Genomic DNA, 20,559 nt, shown 5'->3' with positions numbered 1-20,559 from the left:
GACGCAGTCATTCATATATGATTACAATTCATACGATCATTATATATATTATACATATTATGTTCCGAGTCATCACGCAGCAGTCGGTTGGGTCTCTTCTGGGCTTCTGGGCCCACGAGTGACCTCGTATATTTTTTTTACGAAATCGTTATTGGCACCGATCCGGGGAAAATTACGGGAAATACGGGAACATTCACGGGTTTCTCACACAATGCAATCAGTCCTACACACACAATTGTGGCTATATGTTTACCGTAAATTTTCTCGTAACTTGTATAAATGTCCCCGTAAATTCCCTCGTATACAGCGCCAATAGCGTTACCGTTTTCTTTATTACTTTTAAATTAGAACTCTAAAAACTTAGAATAAATGTCACAAGAAAATTTAAGAAATCAAAAGCGAGTTATCTTTCAACTCTCAATTACGTTATTGTTTTTGCTTTTTGGTTTGGCTTTTTTTGAAGAAACAGATCGAAATAAAATTTTTGAGAACTTTTATGTTGAAAAAAAAATTCTTGATTTCCAAAAAAATTTCTACATAAGGACGCGACTTTTTTCTGGATTTTTTTATGTCTATACGCAATTTTTAAGACGGTGGAAGCTTATAGGAAACAAATATTCTAAATTTTGGAACAATCTTATACTAAGAAGTAACAGGAGGGTGTAACCACTACGTGATCTCAAAAACATGGCCGTTCGAGGGATAGTCGATTTGAATTTTTGCATTAAAAAGAATAGAGCATTTAATATTTGCATTTTAAAAATATTTAATCGCTATTAATAAAAAATAGAATACTCAAACTAAAAACAATGAAAAAAAGTTGAAAATATAGTCAACACAATGAAAAATTATTTCAGGTTATTTGCTCTATCGAATATTGTCAGTAAGCAAATAGAAAAAAAAGACTTGAATATCTTTTATATTCACAATGTGTAACCTATTCTATTCGAGAAATAGTTTAAAATTTACTATTTCCTAGAAGCTTTACACCAGTCACCACCAAATAGGAGGGTGAATAGTTTACTTCCCAATATATTGAAATGACAAAATAAAATTGAATTTATTGAAGTGATTAAAATAAAACTTAAATTTACGTTTAATCATTTGAATTTTTTTTAACTTGGAAACAAAAACAGTATATTTGTAAGTGTAATAAATATATATATAGTATATACTGAACACCCGATGATATTTGGCGAAAGATATTTTACAAGCCAACTTACTCATCTTCCCAAGGACAAACTTCATTTACATTATTGTCACGCTGTTCTTGAGGCACTGAGGCCATTGCGAATGAAACATCATTGTCAACAGGCTTTTCTTGATTATGAACCTCAGGTTTCCATACTGGAACTACTTGCGCTTCTTCCCTAGAATCATCAATTTCCTTGTCTTCAACACTATCTGAGACCTTTGTCATCTTACTTTCTGTTTGTAAAGTCTCTGATTCAACTGAAAATTTTTCACTTTTTTTTGATTCAACTGAATCACCTGTCGAATGACTAGCAATGGCACTTATGCTTATTAATGGAGCCTTCATTCCTTCACCTTCTGAGGCACTTTCTTCAATGCTCCAATTTTCTGATTCTTCAGGAACACATCGGCCAACATCAAGCTGTACAAATACGAATTAAAATTAGTTTTATTCAAGAAAATATAATAATAATAAGTTATTTTTATTAAACCGTAAATTATTTTCAATTAATTTAGGATATTTCTTTATTTATTCATTAACTCATATTTTATTAATAATTTTTTTTACATGTAACACTAATAAAAGATTAGACATTAAATATTTCGAGAGACTTGCACATTTTGAGTGCACTAAAGTGAGTGAAAAAAAGTCCGTGTTGCAGGCACAGAACGTTACTACTACCATGGCATTAGAGTAAATCACAACGCGTTGTACTGCTGCCATAGGTGAACATTTTACTGTTGATGTGTACGGGCACATGAGCGGTACAAAGAATAGCTGTGTGACACGTGAAGACTTTTTTTCTTTTTATATTTTCTATTTACTCGTGCATTGACTGATATTCAAGGTTAAATGTTAAATGGCAATGATAGACATGCATTTTATAACACATAAACTTTCAAGTACGAAAATATTTTATGGTATTTATGAAGACCCTCCTGAGTAGAAATCAGGAAACCTGATCTCAATTCCAATCTAGATCAGGCAACCTGGTCAGGAACTGGTCGTTGTGTAATGCTAAATTTTAAGGTTTAGATTCAGATCGGGTAAGGATATCTGACCAGATCGTAAGGTTAAAATAAGTACACCTGCTCAGGAAAGCATCAGGAAAACCTGAACCAAAAATGAATAATAAAGAATATTAGAAAATAAAAAAAAAATTATTGTTTTTTATTCGTTTGTTAATTAATTTATTTATTCGATATATCAATGCAAACTAATGGAGAAATAACTCTTCAACTAAATGACCTAAGTTATTAACGCAAGCAGGGCACGATCCCATAATTTCCTGATTAATTCTGACGGGCCTTAGTACCGGCCATTCCAACTATTGATTAGGTATTGTTATGATATACAGCGAAGAATATATGTAGTGAGTGGGTAAAATATTTCCGTACTCGAAAATACACATTAAGAATAGAATTCGTATGTTAGCTGCATTAAGTGACATACATTAAATAAATAATTAATATAACGGACTTTGTAAATCAGTAATTAAAAGTATAACACTGAGAACATGATATTTTTTAAGAGTGTGGCCAGAAATGAACGAATGCGCTGAGTTGACAATAATATGTAAGTCAATCAGTAATATGAAAAGACCTGAGACTTTAAACTCGGGGCAATAATTATTATATTTTAAGTAATGAACTTCTTTACCTGGAATATAATTCACGAGTCGAATATTATTTAAGTGTAATTATTTAAAACTGTATGATTTTTTCGCATCGATACGCTCTGTCAGCTAAAATGGTTATTAGTTTATTAAAACTTTCAATTTTATCGATAAAAGTGTTTCTATGCATATTGAAAAAAAAATATACCTAATTATTGAATTGTACAAATTTTACCTTTTTCTTGTTTTAAACAATTATAATCAATAATTATTGAAAGTAATAATAATGATAATAATATGATTTAATAAAAATGAATCATATTATTCAAGTAAACTTGAAAAAAAATATATTCATTTGACCAGTTTATCTTGATAGGATTCTGGTCTGGATTGGATCAGGCAACCTCATTTAAGATAATCTGGATCAATTTGGATAAGGATTAAATCAGGATTTCTAAAATAAGGCAACCTGATCCATTTCGGATCAGGATCAGACGTCAAATAGGGAAAACTGAACCATTTTCTACTTGGACTATTCCATAAGTTTTTTTTCTACAAAACTATTCATTTGAATTCACAATTACATTGAAAATTGAACAATAGAATTTGTGTCAAAACGATAGACATTGAACGAAGCATTGACTTTTTAGTCTAATCGAGTACCATATGCAGCGCTCAAAGCTGAAAAGAGAGAGAAGCCTCAAGTGAAGTAAAAAAATTTTAAAAAATGTTACCTGAAGCACTGGGTGTTCAAACGATTGCTGAGGTGATGGATAGTCACAGGTATAAGTGGATGCTCTTGTTGTATTGGATAATTTAACTCTAACTGTTGATCTCAATGAGTAGTTTTTTGTGATATTCGTTGTTGCAATACTAGTTAAATGTTGATGTCCAATCGTATTTTTTAATCCATCTGATACCTCAGTGATTGCTAGACTAAGATCAGATGATGAACTACAAGAATCTAATTGCGTTGAATTTTTACGTGACGTACATGAACTTCTCTCGTTGATTATTCTTCTATTTGGCGAATTTATTTGTTCATCTGTGGTCGATGAGGTTTTTGCAACAACATCTTGCTCGGTAATGTTGCTAGTTTCTTGTACATCGTCCCATGGACAAACATCATCCATAGGGCGCAACGTTGCTAATGTCCCGGCTCCAGCAGCATCCCTAACAACATGAAATGTTTGTGTGATTTATTTTTCATTATGACTCATATATTACAAAATATTTCAAGCGTCTTCAATAATTCTATATCTAGAATTGGTTGATGTAGAAACTATCGAAGCTTGATTGACATATTTGATTGCATCTCTACTTTATTTACACTACGATATTATAATCGATGATTCATTTTTTAACGGCGATCAACAAAAAGACGAGATTAAGGATTTAAACTTAGACGATATTGGTAAACACATTCCAATTGAAGAGAGTCTCATTGCGCAACAGCTCAAGCAAAGCTTTCTAAGAGTTTATTATTTGATGATCGTAATGAGAAACTTTCTTTCTCTGCAATTTATCTTGGTCAATTTCAAAATTTCATGGAAGGAGTCAAAGTAAAGCCTTTCACAATGGCTTTAAGTGAGTTACTATAGTCTGATTGACAAAGTAGAGTGGGTATAAGCAGAGTGAAGCCACCGAGCTCCCATTAGTCCGACATTTTGTGCTCGCCGTATGGAGTGGGTATAAGAGGTTTTCGTCACTTCCGAGGTAAAAATCATCTATGGCTCCACTCTGCTTATACCCACTCTATGACAAAGTGTCACAGCACGCCATCTGTTGTATATAGCTATTCAAATATGAGATTAAGAATGCCTTCATGATTACCTTACGATCAAAAATATCAATAGTACCAAAAAACAAATAGAAAACGAAGAACACATTAGTTTTGATACGAATCTTGCATTCTTACGATCGATTCCAAACTCAGCTTAGTACTGAGCTCACCGCAAGAAAAGACTTGTTTGCAATGATCAAACAGTTGAGCAAGCCAACATTATTTCTGTCTAATGAAATGACTGACTAATGAAATTGGATGGACTTTTTTACTTCAAACGATATATAAATTAAAGAATAATGGTAAATAATGATCTTCGTCTGGCAGTTATTAATAAACTTGGTTCGATTGCAAAGAAACGAGACAATCCGATGAATCGGAATCAGTTTAGGAATTGATACAAAACCAAATGGAAAATAAAGAGGACTCTTGATCAAAGTGATCAATCTTTTTCTGTCTCCAAACTAACGGCCAATTTTCCATTATTGTTTCACGGGTTATGTGGTTGGATAATCATGGATATAACGATGGACGCTGTAACGCTTACATCACTTGTGCTTCTACTGAAACAAAGCTGCTTTTGTTTCAATTGATGGGACTACGGTGGACATAGCTTTCAAAATATGTTTTACAAAATCGATGTCACTATCTTTTGAAACTGTTTGTCAATACCATGCATTATTCGAATATGTGAGAGTCATCATCATTGACGTGATAAGTATGAACGGTGCTAAATTATTATCGAAAATTAACACTCAATCATAACAGATTACTGGTGATTTCAAAACAGCTTTTGGAGCACTAGCTGTAATTTTCATTGGTGATTAGCGGTAATAGCTACCAGTTAAAGCTACAGCAATTTATTTGCTCATGAAAAACTTAATGGTTGGGCTAAAATTACGGTGACAACTGAAATTTTATGAGTTGGATCAAGTTATGAGACAAGCAAGGATGATTTCTATTCGAAATTTACATGAAATTTATTCATTTAATGACTATATATATATAAATCAAATTTTATGCAATTTAAATTAAATATATATGCACAAGTTAAATCTTTTCAGGTTTAGTGAAACAATAGGCACCGACTTGACACAATGCTGTGCTACAAGGCTCATGTGAGGCCAGGGAAGTCGAAAAGCACAAGCTTGACACCAGCTTAGACTATTAAGGCTGGGGTGAAGCCGGAGAAAATCAACGGGGACAGGCCGTTGTGTAAGGCCGGGAAAATCAAATAACACAGGCTTGACACATACTTTGACTATTCAGGTCTATGTGACGCCGGGGAAATAAAAAAAACACAGGCTTGGACAAAGCCTGTGTAAAGCCGCTTTCAGGAATTGACGAAAAATCTTGGAATCGTAGAAATCAAGTCTGAAGAATGGGTTAATTAATTAAGTTTATGATTTATATAACTTTTTTCAATGATAAAAACATTGTATAATACGATAAACTTTATCAATATAAATGACAAAATTTTAGTCAAGAGCTAAAGTGTGTTCTATTATTGATGTCATACCTGTAAGGAATATTAGTAAGATTTGACTGACTGTGTGAGTGAGGTACACGTGGTATTGTAGTTATATCACGAAAACCACAGACAGCTAATTCATGAGCTGATCCAGAAAGACTCCGATCACTTCCACGTCGTCTGTTCGAAGTACTAGCATTACCATGCTGTAGATTACTTGATGTTATTGACGTACTTGTTATCTTTTTCTTTGTCTGACCTCCAAAAACAAAAAATCTAAATAAAAAAGAAAATAATAAATGAAATGAATAATTGAATATTTTTCTTATTCTCATAATACATTATTTTCAACTATTTTTTTACGTAATAAAATGTAAGTGGTAGCACCTTTTTTTTTGAAGTGGTTGAATACCAGCCGCAATTAAACTACGATAGTGATCAGAACGTATAAATCTTGGATAACAATCTTTTTTCAATAAAAGTGTATAAACGTGTTCAGCAGCTGAATCAAATGTAAATCTACTTGGATTTTTCATTTCTTGATGTACTTTTTCCATAGTTTTACCATCTATATTTATTTCACAGGGCGCACCAGGTGCTAAAAACTCTCTGAAATTATGAATATACAGTCATCTTTTTATAAGCTACCCGATAGACAAAGGAAAGAAAATTTCGTTCCCCCGCTCGTATTCATACTCTGATTGTGCAGAAAGGTTTTCAACTTTTCTACATAAGCTACACGGAATCGAATGGAATTTATAAGTTTAATGGGTAAATTTCTCATTTCTTCGAAGTAAAATTTACTCTTTGATTTAGAAAAAAACTTAGGACAAAATATTACAAATGAATCAGGTAAAGTTACTGACAAAAAAGTTAACTAAATATAGCGCTTTTATCGAGTAAATTATACATTTTTCACGGGTAAACTTTACTTGATTAATTTGTAATATATTATTTCAATTTTTTGCTGAATAGAGGAGTAAATTTTGCTAAAGACAAGGGGTTTAAATGCCTCGATTTTATGTGACTTTGAGTTTATTTGATCTAGCTAAATCGAAGTTAATGATCGGTCCACTCACGGGGATATCATACCATTTTCGGGCCATACAAAATCATAATCTATGTTTGTAATTGGCTATCAGATGTTGAGACGTGGCTTAAGATGGTAGACTGAGCCTCTCTACCATTTCTTACTGAGCTAAATCATTACTGAATGGCCATCGGTGGCCATCGCTCCCGCGTCACTTACTCCCCGACTTGTTGCCCCCACGAATAAATATATATCCTGGAATTTCTTAAGAATAACACTGGTAGCGACTCTCGGATATATCCAAATTACGTATATCCAGGATATATATTTTTTCGTGGGGGTGACTGCCATTATACACTATAGCTCTATTCAAAACTCTATTTAATTTAATAAAAGCAAAAAGGTTTCAAGTTCAAAAATAATATCGTATTTTGAAGACAGTAATTTTTTTTTTAATTGAACTAATTTTATTTTCATTCAAATGCTTTTTTTCCGAGACAAAAAGTTTTATCCAATAGAATTTTTTTTTACAGTTAGGGCATTGGTTTTCTGATTTTTGTTGGACGTAGCTTATACAGAGGTCTTTTTGAAAAGGGTTTACTGTTTTTTAAATGGAAAATATATTTATTGATGGTGAAAACTTATAACTGAAAATAAACTTACCTAAAAATTTCATTGACTTTGTCAGGTATATGGGCTTGATGACAATGCTTAAGATCTTTAACTGCCATCCAAAATCTAATATTTTCATGACTATATTCTTTTCTTAAATAGTTTGTAAATTCAAGTAAACCAGTTGGATCAGACATTATCTCTTCCATTGATAATCCCCATCTTTTAACTCTTTTTTCAGTTGGGACATCAACAAGTGGACTATTTAATTGCCAAAATATATGATCATCAGTTATCCATGGATTTGAAGGTTGTGGTGGTACAATCATTGAATCATACTCCACATAAGTTTTAAAATAGGTTTCAAGATTTTCGATTGCCACCGACACTTTTATCCTTGTTCGTGTTAAACTGTTCCTTTGTAACTCAACCTCAAACAAAAAAAAATCTTATCAATCACTATGCGCATGAATGAAGGCTTACATGGACAAGTAGGAAATTTTTTTGAATCTTAAAAACATATGAAATCATATTTCGCTTCCATTTGGATGAATAAGAAATCAATTTTTTTTTTTTAATTTGTCCTCGTTCCTCGATATCATCGATACTTGGAAAATGCATGCAACTGCAATATTGGTGAAAAATAAGTAAATCTTGAAAAATAACTCATCAGTTCATGGAAAATATTTTTTTAATGTGCACCAATTTTCAACAGTGTTTTTTTTTTTTTGAAAAACACTAATTCTATACTAATAACTTATCGTATTAAACAAAAATATTATTTTTAGTATTGTTAAAATATTGAAATAAAATTACCTCACGTTTCATATCACTGAGGGTTTTTTTTCTAACTGGCGTTTGACCACCTGGTCGAGCCCTGGTGGGGACAGGGACGATTTCTAAACTGCTAGAAAAGCCTGGAGGTGGTCGGTAAACCCTCCAAAATGCACGTTCTTGTGAATCACTTACAACCTTATCAAGCTTTTTTAAATCTTTAGCTAATCGCACCTGCTCTTCTGCTTGCATGTGTATTAACTCCCACTTGTTTGATAAATTTTTTCTCAGACTGTTCAAAGCTTCCTAAAATTAAATTGAGATGTTAGTTCTTCAATTTACAAAATTATTAGTAGTCACTCATTTTTATATATTAAAGTATCACAGTCATGACAGGCAGAATAAAAATTTTGTAATTTTTTAACGGAATCTTTGTTAATTTGTCTAATTTGTTAACAAATTTTTTTCTGATTGATTGGGCTATTATCAACAAACTACGGTGAAGTTGCTTTTGATAGAATGATGACGGCAACACTGCACGATTTTGTGACGATGTCACAATGTAAAAAAATAATATATTTGTAAATGTCGAGTTCGGGTGATGCCAAGAAGTCGACGCACCGTTTGGCTTTTTCACAGCCGCCCAGTATACACGCTTCGCTCAAGCTTAAGCGTGTGGCAAGTTAACGTCGGCATATTCAGAGACCCTCAGAGCGGCAATTAGTGGTATGCCCAGTGGTAAGCCCGCTTACCCCCACGAAATTGTTCTAGAGTGTGTGTGTGTGAGAAAGAGGTAGTACTGGCAACGGACAACAATTACACCAGGTGGTAGTACTGGCAACGAACTGTCTACAATTAATTACAATTGCTACCGGGAACGGGGCATGAGTAATTAAGGAAAAAGAGTTGATTAGACCAGGAGTGAGATCCAGGGCGCGTACACCGCGGGGACTCACGAATAGAGATGCACACGAGACGAGACCAGTCTCGGCACTTTCTCGTCTCGTCTCGTGAAATCGAGACGAGACCGAGACGATACTAGCATTAGTCCGAGACTTCTCGCGAGACTCTCGCGAGAGTCTCGCCGTGTCATCAATAATATCAAATTTGGTTTTCTTAATTTTTTTTTTTTTTTGTGGTGCTTTTTTCAGTATTAAGTTCTTATACATATTGCATCTATATAATAACTATAAACAAACAAAAAAATATATAAAATCAATAAAAATTAAATTGAAATCCAGTTTGATTTAAAAAAATAAATAAATAATGGTAAATTATATTTTGATTTAGACGTACGAAATAAATAAAGAACATCTTCATTATATATGTTAAATCAAAGTATAAATAAGCATTTTTTTTTAAATTTAAACTTGATTTATTTATTATTAATTTATATTCATTTTATATATTTTTTTCGTTTGTTGTTCAGTACAATCGATACGTAATTTTTGAGTTAAAATAAATGCAATATTCATTGTTAATTAATAATTGAAAAAAAACTAATAAAGTACTCATACGTTATAAAAGAATAAAAAAGAAAAAAAAAATATTTTATATGCATATATTACAAGAATGTATATATTTAAAAATGTTGTATTGATAATAAAAAAAAAAAGTTTACTTTTGTTCACTTTATATTTATACAGCCGAGACTAGACGAGACTCCGATTTTTTTTACTCGAGACGAGACCGAGACGAGACTCTGATTTTTTCAGCCGAGACGATACCGAGACGAGACTGTTGTTTTGGTCATTTTTTGAGACCGAGACGAGACTCGATCAAATCTCGTCTCGTCTCGTATCGTGTGCATCTCTACTCACGAAATTACGAGATTTTGGGCGCGTACATCGCGGAGATTCACGAGACCACGATATCAAGAAACCACGAAACTCCGACTAAATTCAAATAAATTGGGATAATTGATAGTTTGACTGATAAAGTAACTGAAGTATTGAACTAATTTGGAAATATATACATCATTAATAGCTAATTGATTTGTGCAATTTATTTACGAGAAAATCCTGAACCACCTACCTGAGCTGAGCCCGTAACCAATTTTAACATTTTGGTTTTGAATCTACTACAAAAATTCGACGAATTAACGATAGGTTCATTACAATTTTACGTATACAATTCGAGAAAAATGTGGAAAAACATAAAAAGAACAAAAAAATGGAATCAGGTGTAGATTTACTCTGTTTTCAATGGTTCACATTCACGCATTGAGCTGCCTTGCATTGACGTAGACTTTTGTGACTTTTCTAATTAAAGCCGCAGACTGCTCGCAGCTTGAGTCACAGAGCCTGCGGCACTGCCTATTGTCTTACTTACTTAACAATAAAAGTTTCATTATCAATATGCTAACAGTGAAAGCAAATTTTTAAGCAAACTGCAAGATATCTCTACGACTCAAGCCGCACGCGTTCTGTGGTTTCATTTAGAAAAGTCGCAAGTGCCTGCGTCAGTGTTACGGCTCGGATTTTAAACTCGGCAAGTAAGAAAACTTACTGGTGAGGGTGCTCATTCGTGAAGCGCTGATACCAGCTCTATACACTTCAGTCGTATACGCTTCACTCGTAAACGGGCTCATTAGTGAGTTTTCTCGCTCACCAAGTTCGGAAATCGAGCCCTCGGGCAGTTCAAGATGCAAATGTGGATCATCGTTTTGTAAATGAAGAAACTAAAAAGTAAATGAATCTCATTGATGTCGACTTATTAATATGTATGCTGTCAATACTTAATAAAGTAGAATATTCAGTAGTATGGGCATCTGCCAGAAGACTCATTATAGCGGTGGAGGGGGATAACTTTTCCGATAACAGTCTGATTATTTGAATGCTATCATCAATCGAATAAAATACGTTTGTATATTGAATGTTTACTTTATTTTTTATCAAAGTTATTCTTGTAAAAGTTATTTTGACGAAGTTATTATCGAACAAGTTATTTCATGTTCTAATGGGATAGGCTGGATACGTCAAAATATGTTGTCCAAACTAAAAAAAAATTATTGAAATTAAAGTTTTGAACAGGCAGCTTATGGAGTCGCGTGGTTGTTGCGAGCAATGATAAGTGCAAAATCAGAGAGTAAAGGGCAGCTGCGTGCAATCCCCATGACTTGCAACACCTGCACGACTCCATAAGCTGTCCGTTCTAAATTTATCCAATTGTTTTGAAACTATTTTATAAAAAATTTTCGCGTGGGTTAGGTATCTTTCTAATACCTTCACTTTCCATTAATCTAGGGTAATTTTGTCACAGCCCACGGACTATAATTATTCCTGTTCTCTAATCTTCTTGGACATATTTAGAAAGTCTTTCCAACTTTCCTCGAATTTAACACTGGCAAGCACGACTGTATGACAATTTTACTGGAAATTTCAATAAAATTTCCTACAAAATGTGAAATCATTTTTATGAGACAAAATTTCAAAAAAAAAAAAAACGTAAAGATCTACCTGCTTATGAAATACCTTAAAATAAATGTGAATATTCATTTTACATATACATATACTATATGCATATGATTATAACTTACAGTCTCATAGTCTTCAAGAGCATGACGTTGCTTATTTCGTAAGGTACGTTTGGCGAGATAAATTGCATATTCAACATTGTCAGGTGTTCTGTGTTGCCAAGGCCAATAATATGGTGTCTAAATATCAGAAAAATATAAAATAAATAACTAAAGAAGTACCATTATTTCATTAGAAATTTAAAATAATATTATCAAAATTATGCACTTGAAATCTGTAGAGGGAACTGTCATCTTTAAAAATTAAATTCTTAGAGTCATTCACTGGAAAGAAGTAACCGTATTGAACGAGTTGATTAGCGAGATGGACCGCTTCTGCAATAAAAAATAAATTCAGGAAATTAATCAATACTATTTTATTATATAATTATATTTGTTCACGCCTAATTTCCATTTTTATATGAAAAAATGAAAAATATAACGTTACCTGTTTCATCGATTTGAAGACGGTCTATCAGCCACTCTATGAGATCGTAACCTATAATTCATTACATGTTTTAAAATAATTACATTGGTCATAAATTATGGCTCATATTTATATAGACTATTCAAATGTAATTTTCATTTTATTTTATTATATTTCAAGGTCTTTTAATAGAAAAGTTGCAACCCAAAATAAAAAATTGACATAATCCGATTCATCTTATATATAAACAAAGTAAACTCGGGAAATATTAAAATGACAAAAAGATGTAATTTTGTTCATAGATTGCTTTTATATAAATTATATTAACTTTTCATTACTTTCACTTTTCTCTGGTAACGCTTAACAAAAGTTTTTAAAATCTTTCAATCGGTTCACATGGTTACTTCGGTACACTGAGAAAAAAAATGTCTGCATTTAAGAGAAAAGTTGCTTAAATATAGCAAAATTTTGCTTGAAAGTTTTAGGCTTTGATTTAAAAAAAAAATGTATTAAATTGAGCATAATATTTTTTATTTTATTAATATAATTTTTATTAATACATCTTTCTGTCACTTTATTTAACTAGCTTAAAGGAAAACAAAAAAAATACCTATCTCACTATAGGCACTTAGTTATTTTATTTTAGATGTCTTCTTAAAATATTTTATACATATATTGTAAAAATTTTTTCTTTCTCAAAATCAGTTGAATATTTATTTCTTATTATTTCGAGACATCAAAAATAAAATAACTAAGGCACCTATAGTGATAGTATTTTGTTTTCTAAACTAATTAAATAAAAGAAAGACAAGATGTATTAATAAAAATTTAAACATAAAATTTACATGTAAACAAAATTTACATGTAAAAAAAATAAAACCAACCAGCTTATCGGGATGTGATGAAACTTTTGATTCAAGGGCCTCATAATTTTGTCTCTGATACGTTAACGCGCGATGGTTCAGGGGGTAACGCACTGGCTTTTAAAAGTATAGGTTTAGATAGGTTTAGAATAGGCAGAGGTTCGAGGCTCGGTTAGGACAAAAAAAAAAAAAAAAAAAAAAATTGAATCTTCAAGTGTAAAATAAAAATAAGTCCTGAAAAAAAAGAAAAAATAAAAAAATAATTTTTTTTTTTATTTTCATTTCTTTCAATCAAAAATAAAAACAATTTTCTATTAATTTAATCTATAACTTCCTTAAATTAAACGACTTAACCATTAAATTAAATAAAATGTCGCTCAATTTTAGCAACTTCTGTCTTGATTAGATCGCTTTTCTGCTTTAAATTGATTCAGAATTTTTTTAAATTAATCGATAATTTCCTCAAGTTAAACGACTTACCCATTGAATTAAATCAAATGTTGCTTAATTTTAGCAACTTGTGTCTTAACTAGATCGCTTTTTGTTTTAAATTGATTCATAATTTTTTTGAATTAATTCATTTTTTTTTTGTATAAAAACAATTTTCTATTAACTTAAACAATATTATCTTCAAATTAAACGACTTAACCATTAAATTAAAAGAAATGTCGCTCAATTTTAGCAACTTTCGTCTTAATTAGAACGCTTTTCTGCTTTAAATTGATTCATAATTTTTTCAAATTAATCGATAATTTCCTCAAGTTAAACGACTTACCCATTAAATTGAATTCAAACTCAATTTTAGCAACTTGTGTCTTAACTAGATCGCTTTTTGTCTTGAATTGATTCAAAATTTTTTTCAATTAATTCATTTATCATTTGTATAAAAACAATTTTCTATTAATTCAATCAATATTATCCTTAAATTAAACGATTTACCCATTAAATAAAATCAAATGTCATTTAATTTTAGCAACTTTTGTTTTAACTAGACCGCTTATTCGCTTGATTTAAAGGATATTTTTGCTTCCTTTTTAGCAAAGTTTCTCTTAAATTAATTCTCTTTTCACTTAAATAAAAAGAAAACTGTCTTAAATTAAAGCAAATAAATTGCTTTAATTAAAAAATATTATGCTCAATTTAATACATTTTTTTTTTAAATCCAAGCCTAAAACTTTCAAGCAAAATTTTGCTATATTTTAGCAACTTTTTCTCTCAGTGTATATCAATACTACTCAGTTTGCTGCTCGGATTTGCTAACGATTATAAGAAAATAATTATAAATGCAAAACATAAACTAATCATTATTAGATAGAATAATGATGTGAATCCTTGTCTACAAAAACAACTTACAAATTAGGAAATTACCGAAGAGTACAAATTAGACTTCAGAAAGTTAACTTGATTGTTCCATACATCAAAGTGTCTGATAAGCAGAAAATTCAACTTTTAAATTACAAGACCCATCTACAGCCAACAGTTTTTGTACATGGGAATTGTACAAGTATCCATTACTAGCTGTAACTACAAACCAAAATTCAAGTACGAAAACACAGTTAGAAAAACCGAGATATGTAGTATTTGGCTCCTAAAAAAATGTTCAACAAATGATCCAAGAGTAATTTGCCATTGTAATTTGCGTGATGTCAAACAACTCTCAAATTTACAATCATATATGATAAGAATTTGAGAAATTTCTCTATAGGGGAAAATTAAATATTGAGTTTGCTTATATACTATTATTATATGATACGTTTGCATATTTTTACAGAAACACCACAGCCATTATTTATTATTTACCCGTAGATATACTTGGCTGGAATTTGAATCAGCAACACAATATCCAACTCAAACCTCAGCTTATCTTTTTATTTAAAATGATCAAATTGTTGAATATAATCCAATGAGTAGTTGGATAATCCAAACTTGTTTAATATTTGCATATAAATAACAATAACTATCAAATGAATTTTATTGATTAAATAATATGCACATACATATAATATAAATATACATAATATATTCTATCGAAATTTATTATTTCGTTGGTTTTCGAAATACATAATCAATAAAAAGTTTAATATTCAGACTTGGGTTTTGATTTTTCATTTGTTTGTGGTTTGAATACGGGCGGCCGAAATCTCAGCATACGGTCATCCGAGGGCCCCGACTTTTTATTATTCTTGTCCTTCTCCCACGCATACGCTGTGTCTCCTCATTCCTGTTTGCCAGTGTGGAGGGGAGGCAGACTGCGCGGGAATCCCAGCGCGTAATAAATATTATAAAAATGAATTTTATAGTAGTGTATTTTAAATGTATCTATCGATTGCCGATTCGATAATGAGGTAGCAACTGTAAGTTTTCGAGAAAAAAAAATAAAAACACTGAAATTTCATAGTTTTCCGGATTTTCCACCACCAAGGACCACCCTGAGTTACTTGGAAAAATTCACAGTAGTGTATTTTAATTGTATCTATCGATTGCTGATTTAATAACGAGGTAGCAACTGTAAGTTTTTTAGAAAAAAAAAAAACCTTGGTTTATAATCAATATTTTCCGGGTTTTTCACCTACAAGGACCATCCTGGCAAAATCAATAAAATCGTTGAACATGTGTTTTAACCCAAAGTATTATTGAGCAAAAATTTTACTTCAATAGTATACTATTATGAAATAATTATAAAATTTTTAGGAACGGGGCCACAGCACCCTATGTATCCCTGCGCTGTGAGTGCTGTGCCGCCAACTTCAGCCCCGTGTTTGAATTGTTGATAACTAATGGGAGTTAGTGGACAATAAGAATAAGAATTTCGGCTGAAGTTTCATACAATAATCTTATTTATGGATTCTCCGGGATCAGGCGAAAACGTTTTATTAGACTTATCGAAAATTGAATAGAGCTTCTTTATGAAGAGCTTTGAACAACTATTTTGCTATTAGTTATTTTGAGTTGCAATATGACTATCAACTGACGATGATTTAATTAATCGTACGATTTATATTACATACCCATAAAAGCTGAAGGGATTGACGTAAGGAATTGTTTTTGGCTTCGAACGGGTACACCATTTTCCAAGTCCTGCATATTCCGCACCAGCCCCTCCATCTACATAATCGATAGCATACAAAAAAAATAGCATATAGTCTTCTTTATATAAAAAGATATTTGATTGGTAATAAATAACACCGGGGCTGAAATTTCCAAGCATTACCAACCATGTCATATTTAAAATTTATAAAGATTAGTAACTCAGGTTTGAGTCAAGGTTGGTGAAACTAATCAACGAAATAGTCCGTTTTACGGAGTAGGCGATTCTCGTACAAGAATTAGGTGCACGGGGAAAACTGCGCCTTTGGATTAATGGAACACTGCTCTGGCATTAGTAGACTACTGAATTACAAGCCTCACTCTAAATCAAGTTTCTGCAATAATCTGCCCTCGCACTGAAAAAACGTTCCCGCTGCAGGCACGGTACGTTCCTGCTGCCGTAGCAGTCAAGTAGACCAGTGTTGCCGCAGACAAATTTGTGAATGTACCTCAAAAAATAGAAAAACGTACCTCCTGGCAAAAAAATGTACTTTTTTAAAAAAATGGCCGACAAGAGCTAGTCTATAGGAAATTTTATTGAAGCAAAAACAATAAAAACATCATTCATTTTTTTTTTAACGTTATTAGAAAAATTTTTAATATTTTTTTCAAAGTCTACAATAACAATGGTAATACTTGAGTATCGAATTATTTTTAAAAGAATAAGTCATTATATTTCTTGTGCTAAAAATAAACAAAAATAACAAAAAACATATACGGTAGCATTAATTAAGACTCTTATACAGTGTTTATATACATTTTACAGGGTTTACCTCCGTTTACATTGAGCGCGCGCGTGCTATACAATTTGATTAGCTCAAGAAATTTTTAAGAAAAAACGAAAACGTACTTCCAAAAAAAAAGGCGTACTTTTGTACTGGCGTTTCAAAAACGTACCTCGAAAAGTACAACTGTACCTCCTGCGGCAACACTGAAGTAGACTGTGAAGCGCTGTACTGCTGTGAGAGCAGTACACCCAACTTGGAATTTCTGCACTGCTGCTGCAGCCGAACATTTTACTGTCGATGAGTTCAGGCGTATTAGCAGTACAAAGAATAGCTGTATGACACGTAAAGACTCATTCGATAAATTAAATGATGTATATATGTATATTATTAATATTAATTATTAATAAATATAATTATATATTACTATTATTATTGAATATGAATTGATTTTAAAATCTTGTATATTATAAAAAAATATGAATAAAGAATATGAAAAAAATATATTTTATTTGAATATAGAATTAAAAAAAAAAAAAATTACATTTTTAATTTACCGTGTAATAATAATAAATTAACTTATTGAATAAACGAAGAAATTGCATTAACTATAATGATAGCATAAAAATAATATTACATGGTAAATTAAAAATGTAAAAAATTTAATTTTTAACGTGAAAAAAAATTTTCAAATTTAACATTAACAGAAATGTTTAATTGAACATTTAAAAAATTCTAAATTTTAATCCTAACCTATAAGTGATGTCAAAGTCGTAAACCGTATACGACCGCGCATTCAGTTGCCACAGCAGTACAGTTTACAGAGAATATACGGGTACTTACTGTGAATTTACATGGACATCCTGCTACTGTAACTGTCTACCATTACCGGTACAATAGACCGTGCCTGCAGCGGAAACGTTTTTTCAGTGCGCGCATTTACACTTTTAGGCCTATCGTAAATGTTTTTTTGGGGACCTCAAGTGGTGATAGTAATTACTACTGGTGAAGTCACGCAAATCCTCAAATAAAAAATTTGAGGTTGCCTTTTGCCTTTTTCTAACTTGCAGCCTCTGCATGAACACTGCTATCTGACATTCGACCGCCAACCGTGAATATTAGCTTGCAGCTCTTACCGCTGGCGGCGCCACGGCATCTTTTTGGACAATTTTGGATGAAAACATTATTCTTGAGAGTAAAAATAAAGTTTTCAGGAGAATAATGTTTGAAAGTTAAAAATTTTCTGTCAAAATCACAAATTGGTTTGTAATATGAAAAAATAATTTTGAATTGAACTTAATTTAGTGTATTTCATTCAGGTATTGTCTTATTTCTATCAACCAAGGCCTTGTGTCAAGAAAAAACTCGAAGACACAGAAGGGGAAGCGACGCGTTAACCTGATGCGAATAATGGATACTTCATATGGAAGGGGTATTTTTTTACATGAAGAAAATCAGAAGCTGCCCTTTTATACTTGTACGAGAATCATTTAAGCTGCATGCTATATTCTTATTATGAAAATAATTACATCATAAAATGAATGTTGTTTTTTAAATACCTTGTCGAAGGCATAAGGTCTGTGAACGCGTGGCACTTTTTCCTGTGGTTTTTGGCTGCTTCGGGCCTCCATCGCGTGCGCGGCGGCCCACTTCTGCGTTGCTTTGACGATCGAAGACGATTACGATAGCGGAGGGGGCTGGGGAGCTGGGTTGGAGACGGGTTCACCCGAACTCCATGGGGCTCTGGCCCCATCCCATTACTCCAGTCACCCCCACTTGGCCACTGTGAACACCATTATAATTTTTTTAAGTTTTCTGAAAAAAATTTTTTTGATATCGACACATTTATATACAAAAATTATTTACTAACACGTTGGATTTATAAGTTGATTTGTATAGTTTGTAACTCATTTTCTAACTGTCAAAGAAGGAAGAAATCACGACACAGTAACAACGAGGATTACTCTGCATCTTCTTCTTTTACCACCAGAAAGAGCCAGCTGTCAGAGTAGAAATTTAGGTCAGGTTCGGATCAGGGCTTGATCAGGCTTGTCTGATTTCAAATCCAGCCTGGATCCAGATGCCTTACTCCATCCTTAATAGGGATAGCCTAATCCATTCTGGATCAAGACTTGATCAAGAAAAAAATATTTGAAAAAAAAAAATCAATTTAATACTTTTACCTTGATCAAGTTTCGATTTAGAATGGATCAGACTATCTTTATTAAAAACGTAATCTTGATCAGGCTAACTCTACTCCTGCTTTAATGGGAATAGCCTGATCCAGCCCGGATCAGGACTTGATCAAGATGAAATTATTTAAAAAATAAATAAATTTAATAATTTCATCTTGATCAAGTTCTGTTCCGGACTGGATCAGGCTATCCCTATTGAAGATAGAGTAGGAATATCCTGATCAAGATAGCATCCGTCTGTCTCTATTTTATCCTTAATAGGGATCAGGCTATCTCTGTTAAGGATATAATAGAGACAGACGGATGCTATCCTGACCAGGCAATTTGTAAAATTTAAAGAAGTCAATTCGATACTTTTTTCTTTATTCATTTTGGATCTAGCTAGCCTTATTCTATCCTTAATCGAGACAGCCTGATCCATTCTTGATCGAGGCTTGATCAAGAAAAAATATTTGAAAAAAAAATAAATTGAATACTATTTCAGAATGTGGATCCATTATGGATTATGTATCTTTACCACAGCCTGATCAGGTTTCCGGATCCAATCTGGATCCGAACCTTACGAAAAAGCGTTACATCCTGATCAGGTTCGGATCCAGTGTTTGGATCCATTATGGATCATGTATCTTTAGCCTGATCAGGCATCCTGATCCATTCTGGATCTGAACCTTACGAAAAAGCGTTACATCCAGATTGGATTTGAAATAAGGCAAGCCAGATCAGGGCTTGATCCGAACCTGACCTGAATTTCTACTTGGGACAGCCTTGTGTCAAGCTGGTGCCCATTGTTTCACCAAGCCTGACACGTGACTTGACTTATGCATATATTTAACTCGAAAAAAAAAATATAGTAATTAGATATATAAATTTTATATAAATTTTAAATAAAAATGATCAAGCTTTGACTATCGTGTCAGGCTTTTGCAAGGACTGTGTGTTGATTCTCAATAGGATTTATTTATATAAAAAATTTTTACAATCACTCTCATTATTATCCCGATGGTCGACATGGTAGTGCATTGAGCTTCCACGTGAGTAGCCCCACGTCGCGTCCATAGTTTTTCGTTTAATTATTATCGTTTATTAGAATTGGCTGAATAGAAAAATAACAATGTTATAAATAATAAATTAACAACAATAATTTATTTATATTTTTTTAAATTGTTTTTAGAAGCTTGTGTCAAGCCCGAGACACAAGCTTTGGCACGCGGCTGGGACACAAGCCTTGTCATCAAGCTTGTAACAGAGGCATATTTCCAAACACTTAA

General features: G+C 32.2%; 1 protein-coding gene across 3 annotated transcripts in view; it reads right to left on the bottom strand.

The window, feature by feature from the left end:
• The window catches only part of LOC122857494 (regulator of G-protein signaling 9), a 29,436-nt gene that overhangs the window by 5,991 nt on the left and 2,886 nt on the right, over positions 1-20,559 (bottom strand). Inside the window, exons 1-12 of one of the 3 annotated variants that reach the window (XM_044159689.1) lie at positions 18,967-19,108; positions 18,656-18,879; positions 16,293-16,389; positions 12,443-12,493; positions 12,224-12,330; positions 12,019-12,135; positions 8,523-8,786; positions 7,758-8,137; positions 6,452-6,673; positions 6,113-6,340; positions 3,545-3,983; positions 1,224-1,615 (exon numbers count right to left, since the gene is read on the bottom strand). In XM_044159689.1, coding sequence (XP_044015624.1) covers positions 1,224-1,615; positions 3,545-3,983; positions 6,113-6,340; positions 6,452-6,673; positions 7,758-8,137; positions 8,523-8,786; positions 12,019-12,135; positions 12,224-12,330; positions 12,443-12,493; positions 16,293-16,389; positions 18,656-18,727 — 2,369 coding nt within the window. In that variant the 5' untranslated portion in view covers positions 18,728-18,879; positions 18,967-19,108. Of the gene's footprint in view, positions 1-1,223; positions 1,616-3,544; positions 3,984-6,112; positions 6,341-6,451; positions 6,674-7,757; positions 8,138-8,522; positions 8,787-12,018; positions 12,136-12,223; positions 12,331-12,442; positions 12,494-16,292; positions 16,390-18,655; positions 18,912-18,966; positions 19,109-20,559 lie in introns of those variants that run through there. The other 2 variants (XM_044159688.1, XM_044159687.1) reach the window with 2 other exon arrangements.

This window comes from Aphidius gifuensis, linkage group LG5 (assembly GCF_014905175.1).
Source record: "Aphidius gifuensis isolate YNYX2018 linkage group LG5, ASM1490517v1, whole genome shotgun sequence".
In the NCBI taxonomy this organism is placed as follows: domain Eukaryota; kingdom Metazoa; phylum Arthropoda; class Insecta; order Hymenoptera; family Braconidae; genus Aphidius; species Aphidius gifuensis.
The sequence above is the reverse complement of the archived record's forward strand: the minus strand, read 5'-3'. Positions and strand labels throughout refer to the sequence as shown.